The sequence below is a fragment of the Camelus bactrianus genome, chromosome 18 (assembly GCF_048773025.1).
Source record: "Camelus bactrianus isolate YW-2024 breed Bactrian camel chromosome 18, ASM4877302v1, whole genome shotgun sequence".
Lineage (NCBI taxonomy): Eukaryota > Metazoa > Chordata > Mammalia > Artiodactyla > Camelidae > Camelus > Camelus bactrianus.
The window spans coordinates 25,322,016-25,347,756 of NC_133556.1; the positions used below are offsets into that span (position 1 = coordinate 25,322,016).

The 25,741-nt window shown below is 44.0% G+C and overlaps 2 protein-coding genes across 13 annotated transcripts in view; one reads left to right on the forward strand and one right to left on the reverse strand.

The window, feature by feature from the left end:
• Positions 1 to 19,940, reverse strand: part of UBN1 (ubinuclein 1) — a 37,300-nt gene extending 17,360 nt beyond the window's left edge. For all 6 annotated transcript variants that reach the window (XR_012500373.1, XM_045512694.2, XM_045512693.2 and 3 more), the window contains exons 1-9: positions 19,267 to 19,940; positions 15,221 to 15,508; positions 12,109 to 12,195; positions 11,415 to 11,510; positions 10,925 to 11,059; positions 10,121 to 10,224; positions 8,998 to 9,436; positions 2,714 to 2,784; positions 1,290 to 1,419 (exon numbers count right to left, since the gene is read on the reverse strand). Coding sequence is in view for 5 of the 6 variants with exons in the window: in XM_045512694.2 (XP_045368650.1) it covers positions 1,290 to 1,419; positions 2,714 to 2,784; positions 8,998 to 9,436; positions 10,121 to 10,224; positions 10,925 to 11,059; positions 11,415 to 11,510; positions 12,109 to 12,195; positions 15,221 to 15,469 (1,311 nt within the window). In the remaining variant the exon portion in view is untranslated. The remainder of the gene's footprint in view (positions 1 to 1,289; positions 1,420 to 2,713; positions 2,785 to 8,997; positions 9,437 to 10,120; positions 10,225 to 10,924; positions 11,060 to 11,414; positions 11,511 to 12,108; positions 12,196 to 15,220; positions 15,509 to 19,266) is intronic.
• Positions 19,941 to 20,079: 139 nt separating this feature from the next.
• Positions 20,080 to 25,741, forward strand: part of GLYR1 (glyoxylate reductase 1 homolog) — a 30,361-nt gene continuing 24,699 nt past the window's right edge. For 4 of the 7 annotated variants that reach the window (XM_074346351.1, XM_074346352.1, XM_074346353.1 and 1 more), the window contains exons 1-3: positions 20,081 to 20,198; positions 21,253 to 21,289; positions 22,237 to 22,316. In XM_074346351.1, coding sequence (XP_074202452.1) covers positions 20,161 to 20,198; positions 21,253 to 21,289; positions 22,237 to 22,316 — 155 coding nt within the window. In that variant the 5' untranslated portion in view covers positions 20,081 to 20,160. The other 3 variants (XM_074346356.1, XM_074346357.1, XM_074346355.1) reach the window with 2 other exon arrangements.

The window sequence follows — 25,741 nt, forward strand, 5'->3', positions numbered from 1 at the left end:
ATAGTTATTATCAAATATTGGCTATATTCCCCATATTATACAGTACATCCTTGTAGCTTATTTTTTTAAAACATATTTTTACTGAAGTATAGTCAGTTTACAATGTTGTGTCAATTTCTGGTGTACAGCACAGTATTTCAGTCATACATGAACATACATATATTTGTGTTCATATTCTTTTTCACCGTAAGTTACTACAAAATATTGAATATGGTTCCCTTTGCCATACAGTATAAACTTGTTGTTTATCTATTTTATATATATTAGTTAGTATCTGCATATCTCGAACTCCCAATTCATCCCTTCCCACTCCTCCTTGGAGCTTTGTTTCTTTAAGCCTTTTTTTCTGTTTTTAATGGAGGTACTGGGGATCGAACCCAGGACCTCATGCATGCTGAGGATGCGCCCCACCACTGAGCTATGCCCCCACTCCTTGTAGCTGATTTTATACCTGATAGTTTGTACCTCTTAACTTCCACCTCCATCTTGTCCCTCCCTCTCCCCTCCTCACTGGTAACTAATTCCTTCTCTATGTCTGAGTCTGCTTCTTTTCTGTTATATTCACTAGTTTGTTGTATTTTTTTAGATTCCACATGTAAGTGATATCTTACAGTATTTGTCTTTCTCTGTCTGATTTATTTCACTTAGCACAATGCCCTCCAAGTCCATCCATGCTGTACAGCAGAAACTAACACATTTAAAATCAACTTACTTCAATTAAAAAGCAAACATAGAATCAACCAACCCATTTAAAATATGGGCAGAAGAACAGAGCAGACATTTTTCCGAAAGAGGAAATGCAGATGGCCAACAGGAACATGAAAAGCTGCTCAAAATCACTAATAGCAGGGAAATGCAAATCAAAATCACGAGACACCATTTCACACCTGTCAGAATAGCCATCATCAAAAAAAGAGCCAATAACAAATGTTTGGGATGATGTGGAGAAAAGGGAACCCTTTACACTGCCGGTGGGAATGTAAATTGGTGCAGCCATTACGGAAAACAATATGGAGGTTTCTCAAAAATCTAAAAACAGAACCACCATATGGCCCAGCAATTCCACTCCTGGGCAGATATCTGAGAAAAACAAAAATGTTAATTCAAAAAGATACACACACCCTGCTATTAACAGCAGCATTATTTATAACTGCCAGGACTTGGAAGCATCCTAAGTTACACATCTCTTCTTAGACTGAAGACACATGACAGGAATCATTGCAGGAGGCAGTGCAGCAGCACAGGTGGCACCTGCCCAAAGCCAGGGGCTCCACTGCAAAGTCACCCACCTGTTCACAGAGGTGCAGTTTTCGCGCGCGTTTGACCAGGGTGTCCTTGCTGCACGGCAGGAAGGAAGCAAGGTAGGCGTACACCCCGGAACGAATCTGGCTGCTCAGCTCCCGGGTCTGTGCCTCTATGCTGAAGAACAGAGCAGAGTTATTGCAGCTCCTCTCGTCATCAGGGCGCCCCACCACGGAGGGGAAAGCCGGCAGCCAAGAGCAGGCCAAACCTTCTCTCGCTGGTCACACAGCGTAACTGAGCGGCCAATCAACAGACCTCCAGCAGTGACCAAACTCAATGAACTTGGCTAAAGTGGATCAAGACTCTGAGGTCAAAGGCAAGACCAAGTCAAAAGTAGCCAAGAAAACAGAGCCCGAGAAAACAAGCTCTGAAGCCCCGAGTTTCATAAACAAAGAAAACGTAAAAACTTTTTAAACTGGAAAGTAATCAAGTTACTTGGAACCAACAGGAAATACTTTCTAGCAGTTTCCTTTTTCCTAGTTCCCAGTTCTACCCGTGTTTAGGTGGTCAGTGAGATCCCCATGCCTCCTGCGTCCCCCTCTCCACGAGCAGAGCACTGTGTGTCACCAGTCCCCCGAGCTCTCTGCACTTGGCATGCTCCAGCAGACGCTGTGGACACAACCTCTCTCTCATCTGCGCCAACTCTCAGGGGCTCTCTACAGCCCAGGCTTCCTGACCCAAGTGTCCAATCCCCATCCTGGCCAGGCAAAGATCTTTGCTAGAATATTCCCTAGCCTCGACAAGTACATGTGCAAAATCCTCAGCTGTTGAGCAGTAAGTTTCCTCTGCTACATGACACAACCCGGAGAGAAGCTGGCAAAGTTGGAGGGCCAGATACAAAGGATCTGGTTTGGGTTTATATGTGTGGGTTTTCCTTTTTCCTTTTTTTCCTTTTTTCTGCTTTTTAATCCAATTCATACAATGTGGTATCTCAGAGGTTTGGGTGTTTGGGAGAAGTGCTGTAGGATGATGACCTCTGGCCTTGGGAGCAAAACTGTGAACAAGAAGAGAAGGACCAGGTATGCAGAGGAGAGCCCCAGGAGGGCAGGGCCCTTGCTTGCACCAAGCTGTCTCTTACTTTCCTCAGAGATGGGCAAGCAACACCTCTCTCCTCTCATTTCATGCTTACACTTCCCACGGAGTCCTCCTCCCCCGTGCCATGACCATTATACGTACAGCGTTCTAATAACGTCTGCTGCCTAAGATCAGTAAGGTCTGTCGTGTCCTGGAGACAAACATTTGGTGTCCTCTGCCCCCAGCCTTTTTTAAAAGAATAAAACAATAAAAACCAATTTTTTAAATCTCATCAGCGTTTTCTAATCTCACAGTAGTTCAAGCGTACTCCCACTTTCCCCTGGCCTGCTGAACCCAGCATGTTAACAGCAGATACAAAGAAACAAAAGATACTCACTCTAAGAGGACGCCATTAACATCCTGGGTGAAGAACTTCTGTCTGCTCTCCCCCTCAGCAGCTCTGGCAGCCTGGTTCACAGCAGACAGTAACATCTGTTAGTGCGCTTCCCCACGGCCCGCACACTCACCCACAGGCACAAAAGCCGTCAGAACACCTGCTGATAAAATCTCATCACGCCCTTCCTCCCCTACTCAGCCCTAGCACAGATTAAGTTCACCTAATAACTACCTGATCCTGAAATGGTATACCCAGCTCTCTTCATATGCTGCTGAAGCATCTACGGACGGTCCCTTCTTCCCAGGACTTGAAACAGCAGTCACATAAAAGAAAATCAGAGTCAAGGCAATCATGAAGAAACTGGTCCAGCCAGCTAGCTAACTCCTGTGCCCAGCACTCACTTCATCATATAAACTGTCGTGAGTTGGAATTTCTATGTATCTACAGTACAAAACAACCAAGAACGTTAACAAACTTGTAAGATTTGAAGGCCTTTATCCATCAAAATAACAACAACAACAAGTAATATGCTGCTTTAGCATTTAAGGACTGTAATTCTTTTTAAATTCATAATCTACTTACAGTATATTACAAATTCTACTACTCAGACTACTGGAATAACTAACGTATCTGACTACCTGTTAGCACAAGATAGAGCAGGTTATACTATGCAGTGTTTTGTTTCCCACGAGTACACAGTTAACACCCGGGATCGCAAGGTTGGCAACCTCTACAGCAACCACCGTAGGCACGATGCACAAGGGAGGAACGCAAACTGCAAAAGTCTGAACCAGTGGTTCTCTCTTTGGCTGCACACTGGAAGCACCTGGCAGCTTTCCCCCACGTTAGACCCATCACATCAGAATCTCTGGGGATTACTATTTTCTTTAAAGAGGCCCAAGTGTCAGTACTCTTTAAAAGTGAAACCTAATGCTGCACACCAGAAATTGACCCAACACAGTAAACTGGCTATACTTCAATTAAAAAAAAAAAAAAGTAACTCTGGTAACGGGCATGCAGAGGATCGAGAACCACTGATCTAAACCTAAGAGTTGCTGGACCAAAGGCTTTAGGCAAAATAAAATTTCAGGCTTGATACATAATAATGATGGCAAACAAAGACATTAAGGTGACTGAAACAAAATGATTAACCCTGATCAACTCGCTGAAGCAGCAGACACTGACAGCCACCCCACGCCTTCCTCTCACCCCATGTGCCTTCCTCTCATGGCATCCTCTGGGTCCTCCGCTGACCTCTGACTCCATCCTGTCTCCTCCACTAGCTCCTCAGCTGCAGGTGGACTGTAAGGTTCTATCTAGAACCCTCTTCACATAAAAGCATCTCCCCCTCAGCCTCAAAATAACACAAATGCATGTAGGTCTCTCAAATCTAAACCTCTACCCTACACCCTTTTTTCTAAGCTCTGGATCAGAACTTCCAATTACTTCTACGAATGAATGACTGACCCTCTAGTTTGCAAACTCAACTTGCCCAAAGCCAAAGCCACTAGCTTCTGCTCTTCCTCCTGTGTTCCTACTTCTCGTAACAGTACTCCTTCCCTCTTAAATCCTTCCACTCTTTTTTAAGCCCTTCAGCAGCTCTTCCCAAGCAGAGAATCAACCCAAACTCCTCTACCTGGCATTTAGGGTCCTCTAGGTCCTGGCCCCAGCCATCCACTCCAGCCCGCATCTCCCACATAACCAGGGGTCCCTGTTATCCACCAATTCGCCCATAGTCAGCTCTGTGCCCTGGCTTCTACAGGCCATCTTTCCCAGGAGGCTGGCCAAGCCTGTTGCCTCCAATTTGATTCTCATTCCTCCCTGAGTCTGACTGTCCACCTGGCTACCCAGCAGGCCACCCAAACATCACAGAGCTTATTTCATCCTGCTCTGTCCCACAGTCAGGTGTGGTCCATTTGTACAAGCTCATGAAGAACAAGAAGTGAATGTTACCCATCAATACATTCCCCACCACTGCCTACTAACAAATGTCAGCTGAATGGATAAATGAACAGATACCACTGAAAAAATGAAAACTAGAGGAGGAAAAGCTTAGTACCAAACAAAACCTGCAGAGGACATGCAAAACTCAAATTCCTGCAGATCCCTCAGCTAGAGGCAAACACAGAGGCCTGAGATGACAGGGGGTGAAATGGACAGATGGAAAGGGAACAAAGAAAGGGCGTCACTGTAACCCCTTCACCTGCCACTTCCTACACTGTCAGAGGATATGGAATTCCACCGGGGCACCCTTAATGTATGGGGATTATGATTTTTGTTGTGATGAGAAAACAAAACTGAGTCATTCTTTCACTTGAGCTTACACACTGCTAGTTATAAGATGCAGAAGCACCTCCATGTTAATTAAATCTAATTAATACGTATTTCAAATTCCTGTCAGACCTGTCAACAGCTTAGGTTTCCAATCAAATTTTATCTTTAGGTATCAGCCATTTCAGAAGCTTTCTAGCTATATAATTTTTTAAAGTTTGCTTTTTCTTGATGCCTTTTGAAATGTGTGTGTATGTGTGCGGTTTTTTTTTTTTTTTCCTGATGCCTATTGAATCATGCAGACCACTATCTCTGAGGACCTGGTTTCATAATGAAAATAATTAGTCAAGTGCTGCATTTTTAAATAAATCTAATTAAAGGATATATTTTTGATAGTCTTTCAGAAAGAAGTGAGATCTCTCAACCCTAAAGAGACGCACCTTTGCCCAAAGAGTTACATGAATCAATCAATCCTAAATTAACCAGGATATGACATTAAACCAAACCATGCTGACCATATCATGCTGATTTACAACAGTCCCAGTAGCCTTCTGATGAGCTGTTGCATTCATCATAAGCAGCCACGTGTCACAACCTTACACTGTACCTGTTTTTGCCTAAATAGAATGAAATCTGGCATGACTTTCTTTTTTAAAAAGACCAAACAAGTTGGGGTTTTTTTCTACCTTATTCTCCTTGGATCCATGTCTCCCTGGTTTTGCAATACAGGGTTCTAACTGTAAAGGAGGGTAAGCAGTGAGCAGGTAGAGGGATGGGTGACGCTGGATGTTTCTTTTCTGTCTTTAGTATCATTTCCATTTTATGTCTGACTAAAGAGGAGCAAAACAGGCCTGGGTCATCTGTACGGAGCAGGCTGAGTAGCTGCCACAACAACAGTAACCTGAAGGGGTGACACACCTGAGCTTTCCAACAACCGAGACAAAAGGTACAAAAGACACAATCAACACACATTAAAAGATAAAGAGGGAAAGGCCATCAAATCAAAGCACCGGGTTGCCTGGGGCCCATAAAAATGTGCACCACGAGGGAGCAAGAAGTGGAAGAGGAGCTTAACCTGAGAAGAGAACAGTACACACTGCTGGGGCACCCAAGGTTGCTCTCTCAGAGCACCTCTTTAATGTATGGAAGTTTTCAAATATATTTTTAAGTTTTAAGTATCACATCTAGTTAGAAGATAAATCTAATTTTTGCTTCCCACAGCAAAACTCTTTCCCTGAGAGATCAATACACATCAGATCAGAATCCGCTTAAGGACTGTGGCGGACTGCAAACAGGACCACAGACTCCTCCCCTCCCAGCACGTGCATTCCTGCACGGAGAGGTGGCCTCTAGTTCCCCAGCCCTCAAATCTGGTTTGCACTGGGGACTCATTTATCAATACAAAGTGGCAGAAGCGAGTGGTACACACTACTTCCAAGGCTAGATCATGAGGGCCTTACAGCTTCCACCTTCGCCCTCTTGAAATGCTGCCCTGAGACCGTCATGCTCTGAAAAGGCCCAGGATGAAAGACAGGAGGAGAGAGAGGCCCTCCCATCCTGGTGGTCCCAGTGCCCAGCCATCTTGCCAGCTGAATGCAGCCCCAAGAGAGAGCCCAAGCAGGACCAGAAAACAAACTGCCTGGCCAACCCACAGAGTCAGGATAAACGAGGTGCTGTTTGAAGCCACCAAGTTGAGGGGGCGGGGAGGCGCAGTTTAGACAGCAGTAAAAACTGATACATGTATCATCTAGGGCCAAGACTTAAAATCTAAACTATTACAAAAATAAAGGAAATAAGACAGAAAAACAGAAAGGGAAGAGGAGTGAAAAAGTGAGAAACACATAAACACTGCTAATGTTATAGTTATATACATCAAGTTTAATTTAAATATTAAAAATGCAATGAAATGTCCAGTTCAAGATCTAGGACAGGGATTCTTATTGAGGATCCAAACATCCACGCATGGCTTTTGAAATCATACGCAATTTTGTGTACACAGGCATTTCTTTCCCTGGGAGGATTATCTTTCCCAGCAGATTCTCAATAGGGCAGGGTCTGCCCTAGAGCCCTCGTGCACACTATGCGGGAGGCTCCAAGTGCCCCAAGTGCAGGGCCCTGGTGGGAACGGAGCAGCTGGGGATCCTTTGGAGTGTCATTAAGTAAATTTCTAAAATAAGCCTTCTTTTTCATGCAACCATTAAAAGTAATGAGGGCTTTACAATAATATTTATTAAGTGAAAAAAGCAGGAAACAATTATTCACAACTATAATTACAACTGCATAAAAACACATACACAGAGGCTAAAAAAGAATATGTAAAGTGAAAATAGTTTTCTGATTGGCGGGGTGATAGGTAATACCCATTTGCCACCCCATTTCTCGAGTTTCTTCATGCTGTTACAGGAGAAGGGCCAGGTGATGACTATCAATTTCACACTTGAACATTACTTTCAAGCCAAAACAGCAATGTCTCCTGGTCACCACCTCCTCACCAGGCCTCAAGTCTACCTTACCTGTGGGATCCTGAACCCTGTCCCCATCATGCCCAAGAGACAGCTGAGACTCAGCAATCGCTGAGGAAGGACAGCTTGCTCAGTGTCCCTAAAAGGACTCCAGAAAGTGGAGATTTTCTGGACTCGCCACCCTATGCCCTTTCACATTAAGCAACTTTGTTTCCACTAGATTTGTCCATCTCTCTCAAGACAAAGAAATGAGTCTAAGTTATCAAACTAGAACACAACCTTTGGTGGGAATAGGGACACATCCAAGAATTGTTTTTGTCTTTTCTCTAAAAAAACGGATGGCTCCTGCCACACATACCTCACTTAGCTCACTCAACAAGGCTTTCAGAAGCTACAAAACAATCTGATTACAAACGGAGCAGTGAGAATAACAAGGAGTAATGTTTTTCAACATAAATTCTGAGAGCAAGTACAGGACAGTATGCTCAAATGTGCCAAGTTCAGATTAAACTACTTCCACCTTAGTGTCCTGTTCAGATACACTCTGAATCCTGACAGGGCATAATTCATTTAAATTGTCACATCCAAATAGAAGGCTGTGCACGTTCTCCGAGGATGGACTAGAGATCTGAGTTAAGACGTCTCATTTAACTCGTGCTGTATTCACGTATTTTGGGGAAGTGAGAAAATCACTTGTAGTAGTGGTTAACATTTTGCCCTGCACTAAAACAAAAGAGATACTATATGCAACAGTGACTCTGAAACACTATGAGAATCACTGGTTTAAAACTTGAGCTACAGGGTATACATGCCCCCCCAGAGCTGTGTCACAAGTCATGGTGTCTAAGGTAAAATGTTATTTTAACTAAGAGGTAAATGTCATCATAATGAATGACCTGTGCTTGGTTCAGAGTCAGTATCTGTGTATTACTGAATTGACAGCCCCCAGAGGAGGGGAACACAGGAGCAATGTCTGCTATATTCTGAAGGCTGTCATTGTTTTTAATGGGGCATGGACAGCATTTACGGTTCAGCTCCCTTTTATTTATCACAATTTAGTATTCCTATAATCACTACCTGACACTGGTTGGTGATGTGCAAATCCAGGGAGCAACTAAACCCAGCGACAATTAAGTATATGCCCCGTATCTATCTAACATATGCCTGCAAACTTTTATGAATTTTCAAAACCTTCAAAAGATTACTGAAAAGATGGATCTCTGCCTCAGCTGCCTGCTGCCAACATTGAGTGTCCATCTATTACACAAAAGGAAATATACTCTGACAGGCAGAGAGTGGAAAGAGAAAATCTCTCCAGAAGAAAGTAAGCTTTCCAGGACTGAAGGATCCATGAAAGGCCTAGAAATGATGCCTGACAGGCAGAGCTTACCCTGTTGCCTCACTAGGGATGAGAATAGAGCTTGGGAGAGCTGACACTGGAGCTGCCCACTCACTAAGGGGTGCTCTGGGCTGTGAGCTTCGAGTGGTTCAGGACCAACATCGATCGGCCCAAACCATTTCCAGGAGAGCCCGGCCACTCTGTCACCATACCTGAGCCAGCTCCTTAACGCGCTTCTCCAGGGGCGCAGGCAGGCCTTCGGGAAGGGAAGAGGGCTGCCTGAATTCCTGGTCCAGTCCCACCCCAAGGGAATCGCTTTCATCATCCATATCACGGAAAGGGCTTCCTTCTGGAGATTCACTGAGCAGCTGCTCCAAGTCCAAGTCAGTCAGTGCGTCCATGGCAGTGGCCGCCTGGAGCAAGTCGTTGTCAGAAGTGGAGCCAAAGAGCGAGAGCAAGGGGTCAGAGGTGCCCTCCAGTTCCCGCAGGCCCTGAGCTTCCGCTGCTGAGACCGCTACAGGCTTGTGCTCTTCGTCCCTCTTTCTCTGAGCCTCTTTCTCCTTCTGAAATTTCTTCAGCATCTCTTTAACACTCAAGGCCCCAGAATACTTCTTTTTCTTCTTCTCCTTACTGGCATTGAGGGCTGTGAAGCTGTAAGTAAAGGAGAAACTGGTTACTAAGGCTGCAGTACCCCTGAAAAGGGAAACGCACAGAGGGACTTCAGCCCTGCTCCCAACGCAATGGTCTGGGAACCTCAGTCACAAGTCCACCCTGTTACTCCTCCTCCCTCTTCTTGGCATGTGGAGCTCCTTCTTGCTGAGACCAAAGCTTGAGATTTAATACAGGTTAGCAAAACAGCGTTACAAAACGCTACATATCCGATGGGTTTTTAAAAACCACAGCCAGGCTGAAATAAAAGCGGGGGCAAGAAAGACATTTCAAGGGAGAAAGCGGAGCAGAAGAGAGCGGCAGCAGCTTGAAGGGCAGCTGGGCTGAGACTGAGTGGGGCAGCAGAAGCAGGACCAGAGAAGACACAGGGGAGCACAGAGGAGAACTGGGGCAGAGGAGGGGTGCCCAAGAGAACAAGAAACATCAACAATCACAGTGACAGAAATAGCTGCCAGCACTAACAGTGGGACAGAGAGGACTCAGATGTCTGACACAGAGACGTGAGACTACTGGCTGCCCACGTGGCACTGTGGGAGGTGTGAGGGGGACGGAAGGCCAGGCCCTGCTGCCTCTTCTGAAGCTGTGAGGAGGAGGGCGAGTCAGCTCCCAGGTGTCCTGCCCTAACAGTTCAGATTTCATCCTAGCAAAGAAGCTGCTGCCTCTCACCCGGCTTTGGAAAACTTGGACTTTTTCGATTTCTTCTCCTTGTCATAAGTGTCATCTTTTTTCTTCTTCTTTATCTTCTCACCACCTTCCTTCAACTTCCGCTTCTGAGAATTAAAGACAAGGCACAGTTACACGGCTCCCTAACTCTGGGAGCAAGTGCACTACACAGCACTGGCCTTGCTCCGCCCAGGGTACATCCTGAGAGCTGTCTTACTTCCTTCAGGAACAAAAGCTTTCAGATCGGGCCTTGGACCACAGACCTGCAGGTCAGTGCAGCATCCCCACTGACAGTGGCTCCTGGGAACACCTGGGCCTCAGGCGACAGAGGCTGAAGCCTGAACTGTTTCTGGTTTAAAACGAGCTGTATGAGGGCCTACCTTGAGTTTAAACACACCGGCAGTGGCAGATAGATTTCAAAATAAACTTATCTTAACTTGTTTTCGTTGGGGTGACAGCCCTGGGAACTGAAGTCCTCTACATGTCTGCAGAAAAGGCTAGTGCAAACTCCCCTCACTCCACACCCTTCACTGCCCTCGTCCCCACCCTGGGACCAACTCAAGAAACAAATCCCTGCCGAGCCTGCTGGGACACAAGTGTGGATATAATGACTGAGACCTCCAGGTTCACGGCACCTCGCCACGGCACACGCATGAGAACGGAACTGCCAACCTCGGCACGGCTCATGCCTTTCTGCCAATTTCCTGAGCCATCCTAAATCAGCACGTATCTGGCAAGTCCCCTACAGGTCTTATAAGGTCACAAAATAAAGAACTTCTGAAATCCCAAAGCGAGCAACATTCTAACCTTTGGAGATTTTTTCTTCTTTTCTTTTATGAAGTCATCCTCAGATTCTGATGCTTGTCTAAACTGCAGGGTTCCTGAATTAATGTAAAATCCTCCATACTTTGTAGTCAAAGAAGCAGGAACAAGCTCATCATACTGAAGGGGGGAAAACAAACCGTCAGCTCCAGGGTCTGGCACTACCATCCAAAGGTGCAGAGCTCATCTTGACAGAGCAGCCGTGACTATGTCTCTCTGTCACATTTCAGACGGCATGCTCAGATATGCTTCTGGTCTATCACTAATGTCCGAGTTAGAAGGTGTTTTGGACAAATCTGATCACCATTTTCAGAGCGGGAGCCAAGGCCCAGATCAAGGTGTCACTTCCTCTCCCGTCAGTGAGGCTGCTTCCTCGAGCTAAGGGCAGGTCCACTCTGACTCCACCCCCAGCCTCCGGGCACTGTCGGCCGGCGGGCGCAGTGGTTCCCACTGGGCATCTTCACGAACTACTTACCGCCTCAGAGTTATCGATGAAGGAATCGGACTCATCATAACCATAACCCATATCAATCAAGTCTTGTATTCGGTCTTTTCTACGTTTCTTTCCACCCTAAAATTGAAAATAGATCATATGCTTCTTTTTTCTTGTAATTATGGTAAGACTACCAAGCATGAGCTCTAGGTATTGCTACCATAGTTACCCTTTTAACAAATTTCTAAGTCTAAGGACACAGGCTTCTTTTAATACACAGAATTAATTGTTGCCTTGAACTCCATCAGCTAGTGACGGAAGGGTGTAAAGCCCTGGAACAAGCTCATACTCCACCCCCTCCCAAAACCTCCTTCCTTGAAGACCTTTTAAAATCGAACAGACCTGTAAATAGTGAGAATAAAGTGGCCTAAGACAGAAGAAATAACTAAATGGCTTCATATGCTCTGTATTAAAACATTTATTCTCAGAATAAATTCTAAGGGTAAAAGCCCTTCTCATTTATTTATCCACTTAGCTCCACACACGAGCTGCTCCTGCATGGGTTTTTGTACCTTAATGTATTTGTTTAATAATTACATTCTGTTCTCTCCAAGCTCTACACTTGTTTCCACATCAGTGTTGATTAGATGATAAACCACTAAAGGAATATGGAAACGTCTGTAAATCTCCCCCACTCAACAAGGTTAAGTTCTGTTGTCCAAGAGAGCAATCTTACATATTTTTCTTCAAATTTCCGGGCAAGGGCCTCCACTTTATGCCTTTCCTTTTCTTCATCATTGAAAGGATCTGAGAAATCTTTCTTCTGTAAAGAGACCATTCCCACAAAAATAATAGTCACAAAAGAATTCCCATAATGCTATTCACAGTACCTTCACTGACTACTCAACACCTATAAACTGCATAATAAAAACTGTTTTTCAAAAAAAGACAAAGTAGAAATATGCTACCTTTCCATCAGTGTTTACCTTACTTGTTTAAGAAAGTAAAATTTCCATCCATGAGATTCAACAGAACGTGATTAAAGCCCACCATCGCCCACTGTCGTGCCAGGTCCTGCAGGGCCCCAGACAGGGCAAAGGGCCTTCAGTCAGGAACGTTCAACCCACGTAGACTGTGTTCCGTTATAACTCGTTTCCTCTGTAATCTTAAAAATTATCTTACGCATTTAAAAACACTATTCTAAGAAGGGGTCCATAGGCTTCACCAGATTTCCAAAGCAGTCAATGGCTCAAAAAGATTAAGAACCCACAGAAGTAGTGTAAGTTCTTGAGAATACTCTGCCTTATTGGTTAGAACAGTGGTATGAACTTGCACCTCTCTCAGTGCTACCAAAAGTCACACCCAAGTTCATAGCATTGCCTTTCCTTAGAAGGTAAACAGAAGGAGCAATAGAAGGATCAATAATCTCTTCCCTCTCACTCTAAATACTCACTCCAGATACTTTCAAGCAGTTTTCCAAAGTTTATTGATACTCTATAAACCGACTCTTGCATTTTTATGGAGTAAATTTTCCAGAGTTGGATCTTAAGCTTCTTTGGCATGGAATCTTAATTTTAACAAAAGACTCCTGTATCAAACACACTTAAGACTTTGGAGTAGTCTAAAAAATATTGGATGTTTGTTTGAAAACAAAATTCTCTTATCCCACACTTCCATCTCTGCCTACTGAAATCTCACTCAACCATAAAGGATCAGTGAAATGCTTTAGGGTATACATGTAGAATGGAATGCTATACAATGTACATACTATAAATGGTCTTTAAAACAGCTCGTCTGTATATTCTAATTTCTCTACAATGATCGCATATAATCTAAGTGGTTCAAATAATTTTAGGAAATCCCACCAATCTGGAATAGCACTGGATTTAATGTGCATTCCTTAATGCTCTGTGAACAGTAGTCATCCACTACTTCTTGAGTGTATGAGGATCCACTTCTGTCTCAACACAGCATCAAGAACGTGAGCTCTCTCTGTCTAAGCCCTCCAGGACCCACATTTCTACCAGACTTAAACAATTACCACGCTGTAACTCCTGTTACCTGTGTTGTATAATTCTCCTAAAACATCTACAAGATCGCAGAGTTCCTTTGAGGCTGGCACAGCAGCTTCACCACCTTTATACAGTCCTCAGCACAGAGCCTTCACATTGTGAGAAAGACATGCTTAATGAGTTAATACGTGAATGTGTCAGATTACATTGTGCTTTGAACACTGCAGAGTAGACATGATGAGCCAGGAGTTCTGAACCTGAAAGCCAGGAGTGAATCCCCTGAAACTGGATCCAAAGTATTCTGTGTAGGCCCCATGCATTTTTCTGAAATCAAGGAGGGCATCTGAACCCCACAACTGGTGAAATCAGAGCACTGGGGTTCTAATTTCAATTAATCTACTGATTTGGTTTGAGCCCATAAATAAGCACTTTAACCCATCTCTGCTACTTCCTCTTCCTCTCAAGAAAGAAGATACTATTCCTACTTTGGAAAAGCATTTGTGAGTGGATCTGAGATGTCTTTTTCTCACCCCGCCCATTGGCCATCATACAACAGACTGACCCTTGGCACAGACTCATTTGGCTTCCATTCTGCCAATCAGATCTTTATCAAGGAAACACATTTTTATCTGAGTAAAGAAAAGTGTATAATCCTTCTAACCAAAGGCACTCACCCCACACAGCACACTCATGGATTAGACTGAAGGAGCACTGGCCACTGAGGCAATCTGCCGGAAACTGCACCTGCATGAGCTCATCGACCCTCAGACATGCTGTAAGCCAAGTACTCGTCTAATCCCACTGCACTAAGAGCCACTCTACAGGTAAAAATGCTGCAGGCGCAGGCCCTTACTAACCTTTCCCTCTGAGGCTAGCCTAGTGCATTTATATGAAATACAATAACATGAAAAACTGATCTAAGCTGTTACAAATCAGGGCAGTGGTTACAACTGAGAGCCAAGGTAGTATTTTGGGAGGGCCGGAGGAGGGTTTCTGGTACCCTGGAAAATGCTGTATTTTGTAATCAAGGTGCAGGTTACATGACTGTATGTTGGTGAAAATCCATCAAGTTGTGTATTTATCATACGTGCACTTTTCTTATGTATACAATTCAGTTAAAAAGTTTATAAAAAAATTTTTACAATGTTAATGAGTTGCTGAAACATCAGTAATAACTAAAGCCGGGTGATGGGTACCTGGGGGCTTATTATGCTGTTCTCCCTACTCTATACCAGTTTGAGAAGTTCCACACTAAAAAAAGTAAAACCAATCTGCCAGGAAAATAAATAGATTCAAAGAATCAAACAGATTCTCAAAAGCCCTAAAGGCTACAATTCAATTCTGGTATCAAATAAAAAAAAGTAAAACAAAACCCACAAAAATAGGTTTCTATTCATCCAGATAAAGAAGCTATACAGATTACTGTGTTTAGACGAAATGAGCAGTCGTGTCCTTTCTTGTCTGTCCTTATATTAGGCTGAGTGAGATTCCCTGAGAAGAGCGAAATGCCCAGCATGAAATTCCAGCACCGAAAAGCCAGGGGCTGGGTCACATTTACACGTAACATTTATAGCCTTGGCATTAAAAATTTGTTATTCATATTAATCAGCCATAATTCAAATCACATATTTTCTCTAGCATAAAGCAGGAAAATGGTTCTAAAAAGAATTCTATCCCTTCCTGCCAGAGGCAAAACCCAGCAAACCTTGTGCCTGCTTTGTGCAGAAGGCCAAAGCCTCTCCAGCGTTGCTTCCTTCCACCCTCTGGAAGCCCCATTCGCACGCACTGCCCTGAGTGTTAGATCTGCGGAGTGAGCCTGAGGCCACTGGGACGTACCTTGTCTGTGGGCTGAAGTCCTTTCACCTTCCCTCGTAAGTTCTTCACCAGCTCTGGGTAGAAGAACTCTGGGCAGCGCTTATGATCCGGCTCAAAGAGGGTAAGTGTAATTCGAACGGCTGCTGCAGCCGGTTCGCAGTCCTGATGCTGCTCCGCTCCCCCAACCTCCTCTTTCCGGGATTTCTTCAAAAATGCAGGATTCAGAGAACCTGGGAGAGAGGTGAACTGGACCCTGTGGGGCTCCGACATGGCTACCAACAAGTCTTAGCAGGTGTCACTGCATGGCTTCTGTTAACATTGAAAAGAACAGCCAGGTCAGAGCAAGATGGTAAAAATGACTTTTTTCTGTTCAGTTATACAGATTTAAGTCAAAAAGAATTTCACTGTCAAGAAGAATCATTATTAAATTTATCTTAATTACCATTTACTGATAAATACTATTTATCTTATACATATAAATTTTCATATAGATATAAAAAGCACCCCAAATCCTATCATCCAGAGATAATCACTGTTTAGCATGCTTCTTTCCAGTCTTTTTTCTATGCACATTCACAAGATCCTTGACATTAGAGAACCTATGCTGACAGAGTCTGAAAGAATCCTCAGAATTGCAAAGAATCCTCGAGAATACTGGGGGTTTTTTCTTTTAATTTATCCAACACCTTTTTTTTCTTCTTGCTGAGAATAATCTTTCTTAGAACTTCTTTATTTTCATTACCAGCAGTTTACTTTCATGTAGGGCCATTCTTCACAATGACAAAGTTTTTATCAGTTTACAGAGGTACTGCCTACTCAGGGGGTAAGTAAGACCAGTGTCTCGGGGCTTCCGGGGCTCACTTCCTAACACCAGCCTCTCACCACCCAAACCTGGGCCTCAGCAAAGTGACAAATTATCACACGCCAAAGACCTTCAAAGTTGCTTGGAAATGGTGAAAGTATACTGTGAACTCCAGAATTCCAAGGGTTTACAAAATAGAAATATGTAAATCACACTGTATGTACTGTGCGTGCTTCATATGTTAATTCAGTGTCCTGCCTTTTAAAACTCACATTCTATCACATCAATAAAAATATTATTTATAAACATTCTTCAGTTTACAAAGAATTGTATGTCATTACAGTCTTGTTTATATATGAAAAATGACAGAAGCAACCTGGAGTCCAGCATTAAGGGAATAGTTGAAAAACACAGCTTTTTTTATTGATTTGTAAGGGCTTTTAATATATTACAGATATGTAACATGGATGATAAATATGTAATACCTGTCATACCTCTTTTTTTTCTGCTTTGTTATTTACTGTTTAATTTTACATAGAGTGAGGTATGATGAAAGAAGAAATTTTAACTTTTAATGCAGTTAAAACTAGGCTCTTTTCCCTTATGGCTTCTTCCATTTCTTTTATGCCTAAAATCTCCTCCTCCAACCAAATAATTCTTGTAGAAGAGTTTACCCATTCTTGTTTTACAGACACATTTTTCACATTGAACTCTTTAACCCAAGTTGAATTTACTATAAGGTGAGAGGTGAGGCTCTAATCTGGTTTCTTCCCAGCATCAAAGTCACCAAATAATCCCTCTTTTCCCTGCTGATTTGGCACAAGTCCTATATACCATAAGGTCTATTTCTGAAATCTATCCCACTATACCCATTCAGTATCTAGACTCCTTAACCAGTACAACGTAATTTTAAAAAATTCTATGATTATATTTTAATAACTTAAAGATTCACCTTTATTCTTTTTCTTTTAAAAGTAATACTAGTAACACTTGGCTGTTCTAGTCTATTTATTATTTCATATCAATTTTAAAATAATTTTGACTAGTTCCCACAAAAATCACACTGTATTTTGATTATAAATGAATCGTAAGTGTGAATTACTTCAGGAAGGTTTACATATGTCCTATATATCCACATACATTATGTGTATTCATATACAAGTAATATTGACTCTTCCTATTACAACCAGAAGATTTGTAATCTCTAAGACTAGGTAGGGGAATAAAATATCTAAAAATGAAGAGTTAATTCTAATTAGGAAGGAAAGCAACTGGCAGCAAAACAGGTTGGTGGTGCAAAAGACCATCATGCACTAATATGTCTAAAGAAATTCTCCTAAAAGAAATTTTCAAGGCCCCCAGACACATTTATGATGCACTGGGTTGTGAAAATAAATGCCAGCTGAAAGGTGAAGGCATTCATAAAAGAACGCGAAGTCTCACTATAAGAAGAGAATCTACAAGTTAACCAACCGATGGGATGCAGGAAGGTCATCTTAGAAGTGGGCAATAGGTTCCTGCCCTGTTCAGGCAGTAATTTTAAAATGTAACCTTATCTTGACCCAAATTTTAGATAGTGTAACTTCAATCCACCTAGATGGTAAAAATGCTTCTCTTGGTTGTGTGAGTGACTTTGTAGGCCTGAGAAATTATAGAAATAAAGGCTAGAAAACAAGTAAATCAAACCTATAGCATATTAACACTTAGATTTTGAATTAAGTTTTATAGTCATCATGATAATTGCGGTTGACTGGTACTAAGATATTTGAAACATTTGAGAGAATCAGACATATTAGTGAATATTACTTACAATGCTTAAGGAAATATAACTAAATTTGAAAGTGTGCTTTTAAAAGACCTAACATTTACATATTTATCAGACTTAACAAGAGTTAAGTTCATGGAAAGATTTTACTTTTAAGTTTACAAGTTCACTGTTTTAGAATTTTGAAGTATCTGAGAGAACAAGCATATAAACTTTAAATGCAGGTTAAAATATTTAAGGGAATTAAATTTCATAAAAAGAGTTCATCGTTTAGGGGAATTTAATCTGTTAAACTGATGCCTTAATTGAAATTCTGTCAAAAATCAAGTATATTAATTTTTATGTAAACATTCTTAGATTTATAAATAAAACAAGGTTTGTCAATAAAGCTAAAAAAGCTTTAAAAAGCTAAACATTTAAATACTCAATTTTAATGAGCTGAACATTATTCTAAATAAAAGCACAGTATTCTACAAACAAAAGCATCCTACGTAAAAAACTTAAACCGATGTTATCCAAGAAATACTAGCCTCCTGTTGTATGTCAGATTATTCCCAGGAGTGGTATTTGTCTGTTGTCATGCACCCTCCTTATCATATTTTCAAACTGGTGAAATGTAGGAACACTAACAATTTTATATGCTGATTTTGTAATTAGTCTCTTCAATAAACTCTTATTTTAATAGTTTTCTCTTACCTTTTTCAAAATAGTCTGTCTTATTGTCCACAGAAATGAGAATTTTGCCCCTTCCTTATGAAAAATTATGTTTTATTTTTGTTTCATATCCTATTGCATTGGCTAGAACTACCAAAATAATAATTAGACAATATATTCTTTGCCATGTTCCTGACTAACGGGAATGTCCCCAGGTCCAGTGTGATGTTGATTTAAGATTCATATATTTTATGAAACCCTTAAAATACCTTTCAATTTCTCAAAAATAAAGAGTTTTTAAGTTAGGACAGTATGTTGAATTTTATTACTTCCTGGAAACTTAAATATGCTTTAAATGATCAGTTCATCTTCAAAACAACACAAAACAGTAGATGACAGTTTCTTAAACTAGCTAAGTGTACTTTGGGGAAACTGAACTCCAAAGAAAAATCAGGCTGCGGACAAGCCAGGTCGCTAAAAACACGCTTACAACAAGTCTCCAAATAACAAAACGCCTATGGGAGATGCGTGTGCACCTGCTACCTTTTCAAGCAGGCGATGACTCAAGAGCCCGGTTCTAAGTCAAGTCAATAATTGACTTAAGACTCTTTGTCTACAACTGGGACCTTCACACTTTCTCATTTTCTACCTGAGATACTTACGTTTAGGGAGACGCTGTGCTGAACTACTGTTCACAGTTCCCCATTCAATGGTTTTAGTTCTAACGTACTGAAACTATGCCCGGCATCTGCCTTCCTGTTGTAACAGTCTGCTCCCAACTTCCCTAAAAGTGTCAAACTACAACAAGGCTTACGCGAAGAGCCCGGTCCCGACTAAGACACGAACCTTTGTCCCCGGCGCGACGCAGGCTATGGTCCCGCGGGCCGCACTCGTTCCCCCGTGGCCGTCCTCATGCCGGCCCGGGAGCCCGGGCTGCGGCGCTGCTAGCAGCCGGCCCCCGAGCCATGCCTCCCGGCGGGCGGCCGACCCACCCCGCGGCCCATGGCCGGGTCCCCGCGCGCCCGGGGAAGCCTCGCCGGCCGTGCCGCCGCGCTGACCCAGGAGGAAGTGGAGAGACGCCGGCTCCACGTCCGCCGGGCAACTCGGGACCTCGGAGCGAGCAGCACTTCACCCCGGGAGAACTTGCGGGGCGGACGCAGGCTCAGAGCCGCTCCCCGGACGCCGACCGTTAGAAAGCGCGCTCCGAAGGACCTGTTCGCCCCCCGGGCGCGGCCACGCACAGCCCGCCGAACGCGGGGCCCCGGGCGCGGGCGGAGGCTGGCTTCCAGGCCGCGCCGAGGTCCGTCAGGGCAGCTGCCGGCGCGGCGACGCCGTCAGCCCCGGGGCCCGCGCGGCACTAACCGCCGTAACCGAAGCGCCGAGAGGGAGGGGGCTGGAGACCAGGGTCCGGGGGCGGGGCGGGCCGCAGGACCGACTTCTTCGCTCACTCGGCCCGCCGCACCATCACCGCCGCCTCAGACCGCGGCGCTTCGTTGTCGCGAGCCGGAGGGAGGGGGAAGGAGCCGGGAGTCTCAGGTCCCCGGCGCGCGGAGACCGCGGCGCCCAGGTCACGTGCCGCTCGGTCAGCCAATGAGCCCGGGCGGGCGCAGTGACGTCAGGGCGACGGCGTGGCTGGTTTCGGCCGGCCCCCGTCACGTGGCCGGGCGCACTCCAATGGGCGGCGCCGCGGCGACCTGATGTTCCCGGCGGCCCGTGCGTCGGCGGTGGTTGGGTGGTAAGATGGCGACTGTGAGTCTGCGGCTCGGCGATTTGGTGTGGTGAGTCCGGGCGGCCGGGGCCGAACGAGGTGCGCCGAAGAGCTGCCTCCCTGGGCGTAGGGTTCGCGGCCCGCCCCGGGGCTGCCTTTCTATGCGCTCCAGGTCGCAGATAGAGGGTGAGACGAGGTGCCGGCGCTGGAAACGACGCCGGGCGGAAGGGGCAGCCTGGCCCCGGGGGACTGAGGCCGAGGGTGGCCGCGGCGGGCCCGGCTCTGAGTCCCGAGGCCGCCCGGGGAGGGCTGCGCTCCGGACTCGGACGCCAGCGGCCACTGTGAGAGCAGTGCCCCGCGCCGCGCGGCTCCCGCGGACGCCCGGTCCTCGCCTCGGGGTCTCACTGGGGCTCCCGGGAAAGCATGAGAGCCTGGGAGCCCGCGGGACCATCTCGTCCGGGCAAGCCCATCGAAACCCGCGTTGCAGTGGAAGCGACCTGTGCGGGCGGCTTGTTTGGGGCTGTCGAAACCGGACTGTTGGCGCTGCCCTGTGAAGAAATGGAGGGGGGACTTCTCCTTTACTACTGAAGGCTGAGCAGTGACCAGTGCCTCCTTGGTGCCTCTCGTGGTCTGTTTCTGTGTCCCAGACAACCGCCCGAACGAAGACTGACTGTCGTCGCCTCCCTGGAGCTGCGTAGCTCATTTCTCGACCCAGAGGAAAGGCTTCCATTAGCATTTGTCAAAGCCGGGCTGGTGAATTAAACCAGACTTTGTAAGGGGAAGTCTGTGTTTACAGAGCAGACTGCCCCCCACCCCCGTCTTGTCACGAGGACGCTCTGGACAAACGACTCTTCATGGTTTTTTCTTTTCCTGTATTCCTTGTCACCAGAAGAATGCACATACCTTACGCACATAAGTCTACAATTTTGCTTTTTATTTCTGAAGGGTTTCAGCCTCTTGGGTCCAGCTGTGGAAGCCACATTAAGAACTGCTGGTTGCCAGCTTTTGTTCTGGCACCTGAGGGTGCAAGTGGAGATTTAGGAAAATAAATTGCATGTTGAGTGGGTTGAAGGAGATGGACTGGCTTTTCCAGGGCAAATGCTGACTGTTTGTGTTTTCTCTAGGGGGAAACTCGGCCGGTATCCTCCTTGGCCGGGAAAGGTGAGTGTCTTGCACTAAGGGAAGACATCTGAAGTTGGGTTTGAGGAGGCAGAGCGTGTTAAGATGCAATCCTCTCAATTTTTAGCATTGAGTTAAACTGGGCCTTTTCAGATAACACTCAGAATGTTTTTTCTCTCATATCAGTTTATTTAGAAAATGCAATATAAACCAGGTCATTTAATCTGCAGTAAATTATTTCTCGAATCAGAAATGGCTTGTGGTACTCTTTTGACCCTTAAAATCCATTCTAACGTGAATTTAGCTTTGCATCTAAATCTAATGGAAGAGAAGAAAATACATTTTCCAGGAAGAAAGAAATCTAAATGTAGGTTAGTGAAAAGTCAAAGTATTTTTGTCCCAACTAAGTTTAAATCTTCTTTCCATTTTACCATATGTGCTGCTCCAGTACATCTTTGCAGAAGTTGGCATTCCACATTTTGCATGAGGCAATCCCTCATAGCTTTCCAAATGTTCTGTTTTTATATTCTTGCTAGGAGCCCAGGAAATGCCTTTAGGCTGTCTCTTTGCATTATGGCATTTTCAGTGCCTCAGTTGTTATTCTTTGTCACTGTTACCTGTTTCGACTCTTCCTGCCCAGGAATATTTTTAAGAGTGTCCTCTACATTTCTTTAGTGATGACAGGGCCATGTTGCAGGGGATAATGAAGTTGGTTTTAGTTTTAACTTTTTAAAATATGGTCATTCTTGTAAAAGGAATATTGTTCCCACTAAACACTGTCGTGGATGATAGATGTAGGACTCTTCTAGAATATTAGCATACATGTATTGCATTATCTCAGTGGAAAAGTACCAGATTTGGACATAAACTAGGCCCTGGGTTTGGTTTTCTTTTGTTACTTAAGATACTCTCCTTTTGTTTTATTTCTCTCTTTTTCTTACCAACTTACAGCTATGGGAAAAAACCTTTCTTTCCCTTTTATTCCCTAGATTGTTAACCCACCCAAGGACTTAAAGAAGCCGCGTGGAAAGAAATGCTTCTTTGTAAAGTTTTTTGGAACAGAAGATCAGTGAGTAGTGCTCACCACGAGTTTCACTGTCCCTTTGTTTGGGTGTTGCCCTGGGTGCAACTGCTTTGTGAATATTCTAGGGATCCTGGTTCACTCTTATTGTAGTCTGTAAGAATGGCATGTCATTCTGGCTTCATACCTAAATAAAAGGAGCTATTCTTATCTCCCACAGATTGTCCTGTGCAGCTGTCCTGGGGCCAATAACAGTGCTAGTCAGGTGGGAACTAGGGCTCACCGCCTTCTAAATATGATAATCTCATCGAGGTAGTTTCTCATATCTCTACCCAACTCTACAGGCAGTTCTTTTTAAAAGGGTCAGATTTGGTTCTTTTAATGGTTCTTTATCGTTATGGCTTAGGCATGAATTATAGAGAGAAAGCTAAAATTTCATTCGTCTTAATAAAAGTCATTGTGTAATCTTACTCTTGTAAAGCTAGATGACTTGACCTAACATTGTAACAGTAAAGCTTTTTAACCAGATCCATCCTGGATTGAAATCAGGACTATTAATTTGATATTCTTTGATAGGCCATGTACGAAGTCACAGTGAGGGAAGGAGTGTGAATTTACTTGAGTTTCCAGTGGTGTGTTTAGCTTTCTCATCACTCCAGCAAGTTGATTACCTGGGTCTAGATAGATGGTTTGCTTTCTTAAAGTAGTTGTGTTTCTGTTTATGATTCTTAGGAGAAAATGTAGCTTTGGCTTTGAAAAGTGTCTGTGACTTTTCTGATAAACCTAATACCAATAGTTGAAATACATGTTTCTAGAAAGTGATGTAAAATATTCCATAGGAATATCTCTTACAAACAGTATTCTTCACTGGCAGGTTTACCTGTCAGAGTGCTTATCCTGGCTTAGAGGTGACATGGCATGTCTGCCTTCACCATACACATATACTGATGTACCTAGCCCCAGTTCTCTGTTACATACCAGCTCAGCAGCCTTTTGATGGCTGTATTTCAAGGGAGTCACTGGCCCAGAGCTGTGAGAGCCAGAGACAGTCTGGAAGAGGGAATGTTCTGATAGTGCCATGGATTTCGCAAGACAGGTTGGATGCACAGAACAAGTTCTTGATTGTGCAGCCACACTCCACTTTGCTGGACAGCAGAGGGAACTTCCAGGAGAGCAAATATGGTCCCTGTCTTCCAGGAACTCTGGTGACAAGTATGAACATTTCAAGTGGGATTAGGTGCAGAATAAGCGGTGCGTTTAGTTACTAAAGGGACCTAGAACAAGGAGACATCGGTGGAGAACATCCAGGGTAGAGAGGCCGGTGGGAGAGACAGGGTTTGGATCAAACTCTGGAGGAAAGACAGAAGGTGGATGGCCAGTGGGGAGACTGGAAAGCACTGGGAGTTTAGTTGGATGTGTGGAAGGAGAGAGCCTCCGTGCCTGAGGTAAAGAGCTTGTGCTTGGGGAGAACAGAGCCAACGTGGCTGGCCCAGCTAGGTTACCTAAATGAAGAAGTACACAAGTCTGAAACACCAGTGGGAACTCATAGAAAGTAGGGAATTGATTAGATTGCAGGAGGCCTGAAAGCTTTTGCATTTTTATGATAATTTTTTAAGATGCTGGAAGGTTAGAAGAGTAAACTATGTTCCCTGTATATGAGAAGTACTAGATAGGACACAGAAAATTGGAGCTGAGTGAATCTCAGCACTCAACCAGGCAAACCCGTGAAGCCAGTGAAAAGGATACACTTCCTGGAAGTAAAAGTAACCTGGTGGTGATGGTGTGATGTCTAACTAAAGTTCTTTGGGGAGAGCCATAAGCAAGTGGATCCACAGTAACTGCTAGATATAATGTCTTCAGCCTTTAAATCTCTTTGATAGAGTTCCACATAAAAAGCCGTAAGTTGCCAGGGGACTAACAACATGTTATCTTTTTGTGGCTAAGCAGTTGCCTTAGTGAAAGGCAACAAAGATCTACAGCACTTCTCTAAAGGGAGAAGGATTCTTAGTTATCAGTGTTAAGGCAGGTATAATTTTTTTTTTAAATTGAAGTATAGTCAGTTTACAATGTGTCAGTTTCTGGTGTACAGCATCATGTTTCAGTCATGTATGCATATATCCATACATATATCCGTTTTCATATTCTTTTTCGTTGTAGGTTACTACAAGATATTCAGTATAGTTCCCTGTACAATACAGTAGAAACTGTTGTTTATCTGTTCTATAAGGCATATTTTATTTAGAATCTTTATATTATCTGAAGGTAAACTCTAGATTATTCAGTAGGAGCCAGTTAAATTGGGGAAAGAGCTTTGGATTTGTGACCGGACTAATGTGCATTCAGATAACCAATTTCACCTGCTGTGTAATTTGGGTATTTCACCTTTCTAAGCCTCTGTGTTCTTATCCGCATTTGGGGATAACACTCCCCACGTCATAGTTATGAGGAAGTAGCATCACTTATTCATGGTGTTGATTGGCATAGAGCAGGTGTTCAACCAACATCAGGTCAGGGCATAGATCTGTTACAAAAGGAAAAAATATGATAAGAAGCAGGTGGCTTTAAGAGAGGAAAATGTGAGTGAGAGACAGACAGACAGACAGACAGAGAGAGACAGACCGACCTTGCCCATGGTGGGGTGGGGTTCCCATGGTGGGACTGTTTGAAAAGAAAGGCATCTGAGAGTTGAAAATTCTTAAGGATGTCAGCTAGTTCTGCTCTTTTGACCATAAAGGCTTTGAACACAAAACCAAACATCGTTCGACCCTTTTTTTGTTTGTTTGGTTTGGTTTGGTTTTTATTAATATTTTTTGTTTTCTTATTTTTACATTGTTCCACCTTTCTGTAAAAACGCCACGCCTCATCAGGGGTACTATGTGCTGTCTAGCCTATGCTTCCAGCGAGATCTGATGGAAGCAGTCAGGATCAGAAAAGGGGGGACTGAGTCAGGTGGAAGAGTAGGGCTCTTCAGTGTGAAAAAGCAAAGACGGTCAGAAGTGATGAAATAATAAGTGGCCTTCAGGAGATAAACACTGACTTGTTCATAAGTCCTCAGATGTTTTGACAAGGGGCACTGTGAGCAGAATAAATGTTGTGGGACTGTGTTTAGGACATATACAAGGAGCACTCTATGAGGCACAGTTAAGAGGTGGTTTAGGCAGGAAATGCAAGTAGACTTTTTAGGGATGAAAACTACTTTGTGAAGGGCAAAGCCGTAAGTGGCTACAGAAGAGGCTTGATGGCAGGGAGAGAGGCATGTGCTCCTGGCATGTCCTGTGGTAGAGGCTTCACTGGTCACTGGGCCTTGACCTCAGTGGACATGTTCTGACCCAGTGAGGCTGTTCCTCTGTTCCTGAGGAACATAGGATTCAATCAGGGATGTTCAGTTTCAAAACCAACATGCTACTTATGGAAAAATAAAAGTAGGTGTGATTGTTTTTTTAAGCAAGGACCTTTATTAAAGAGTAAAAAAG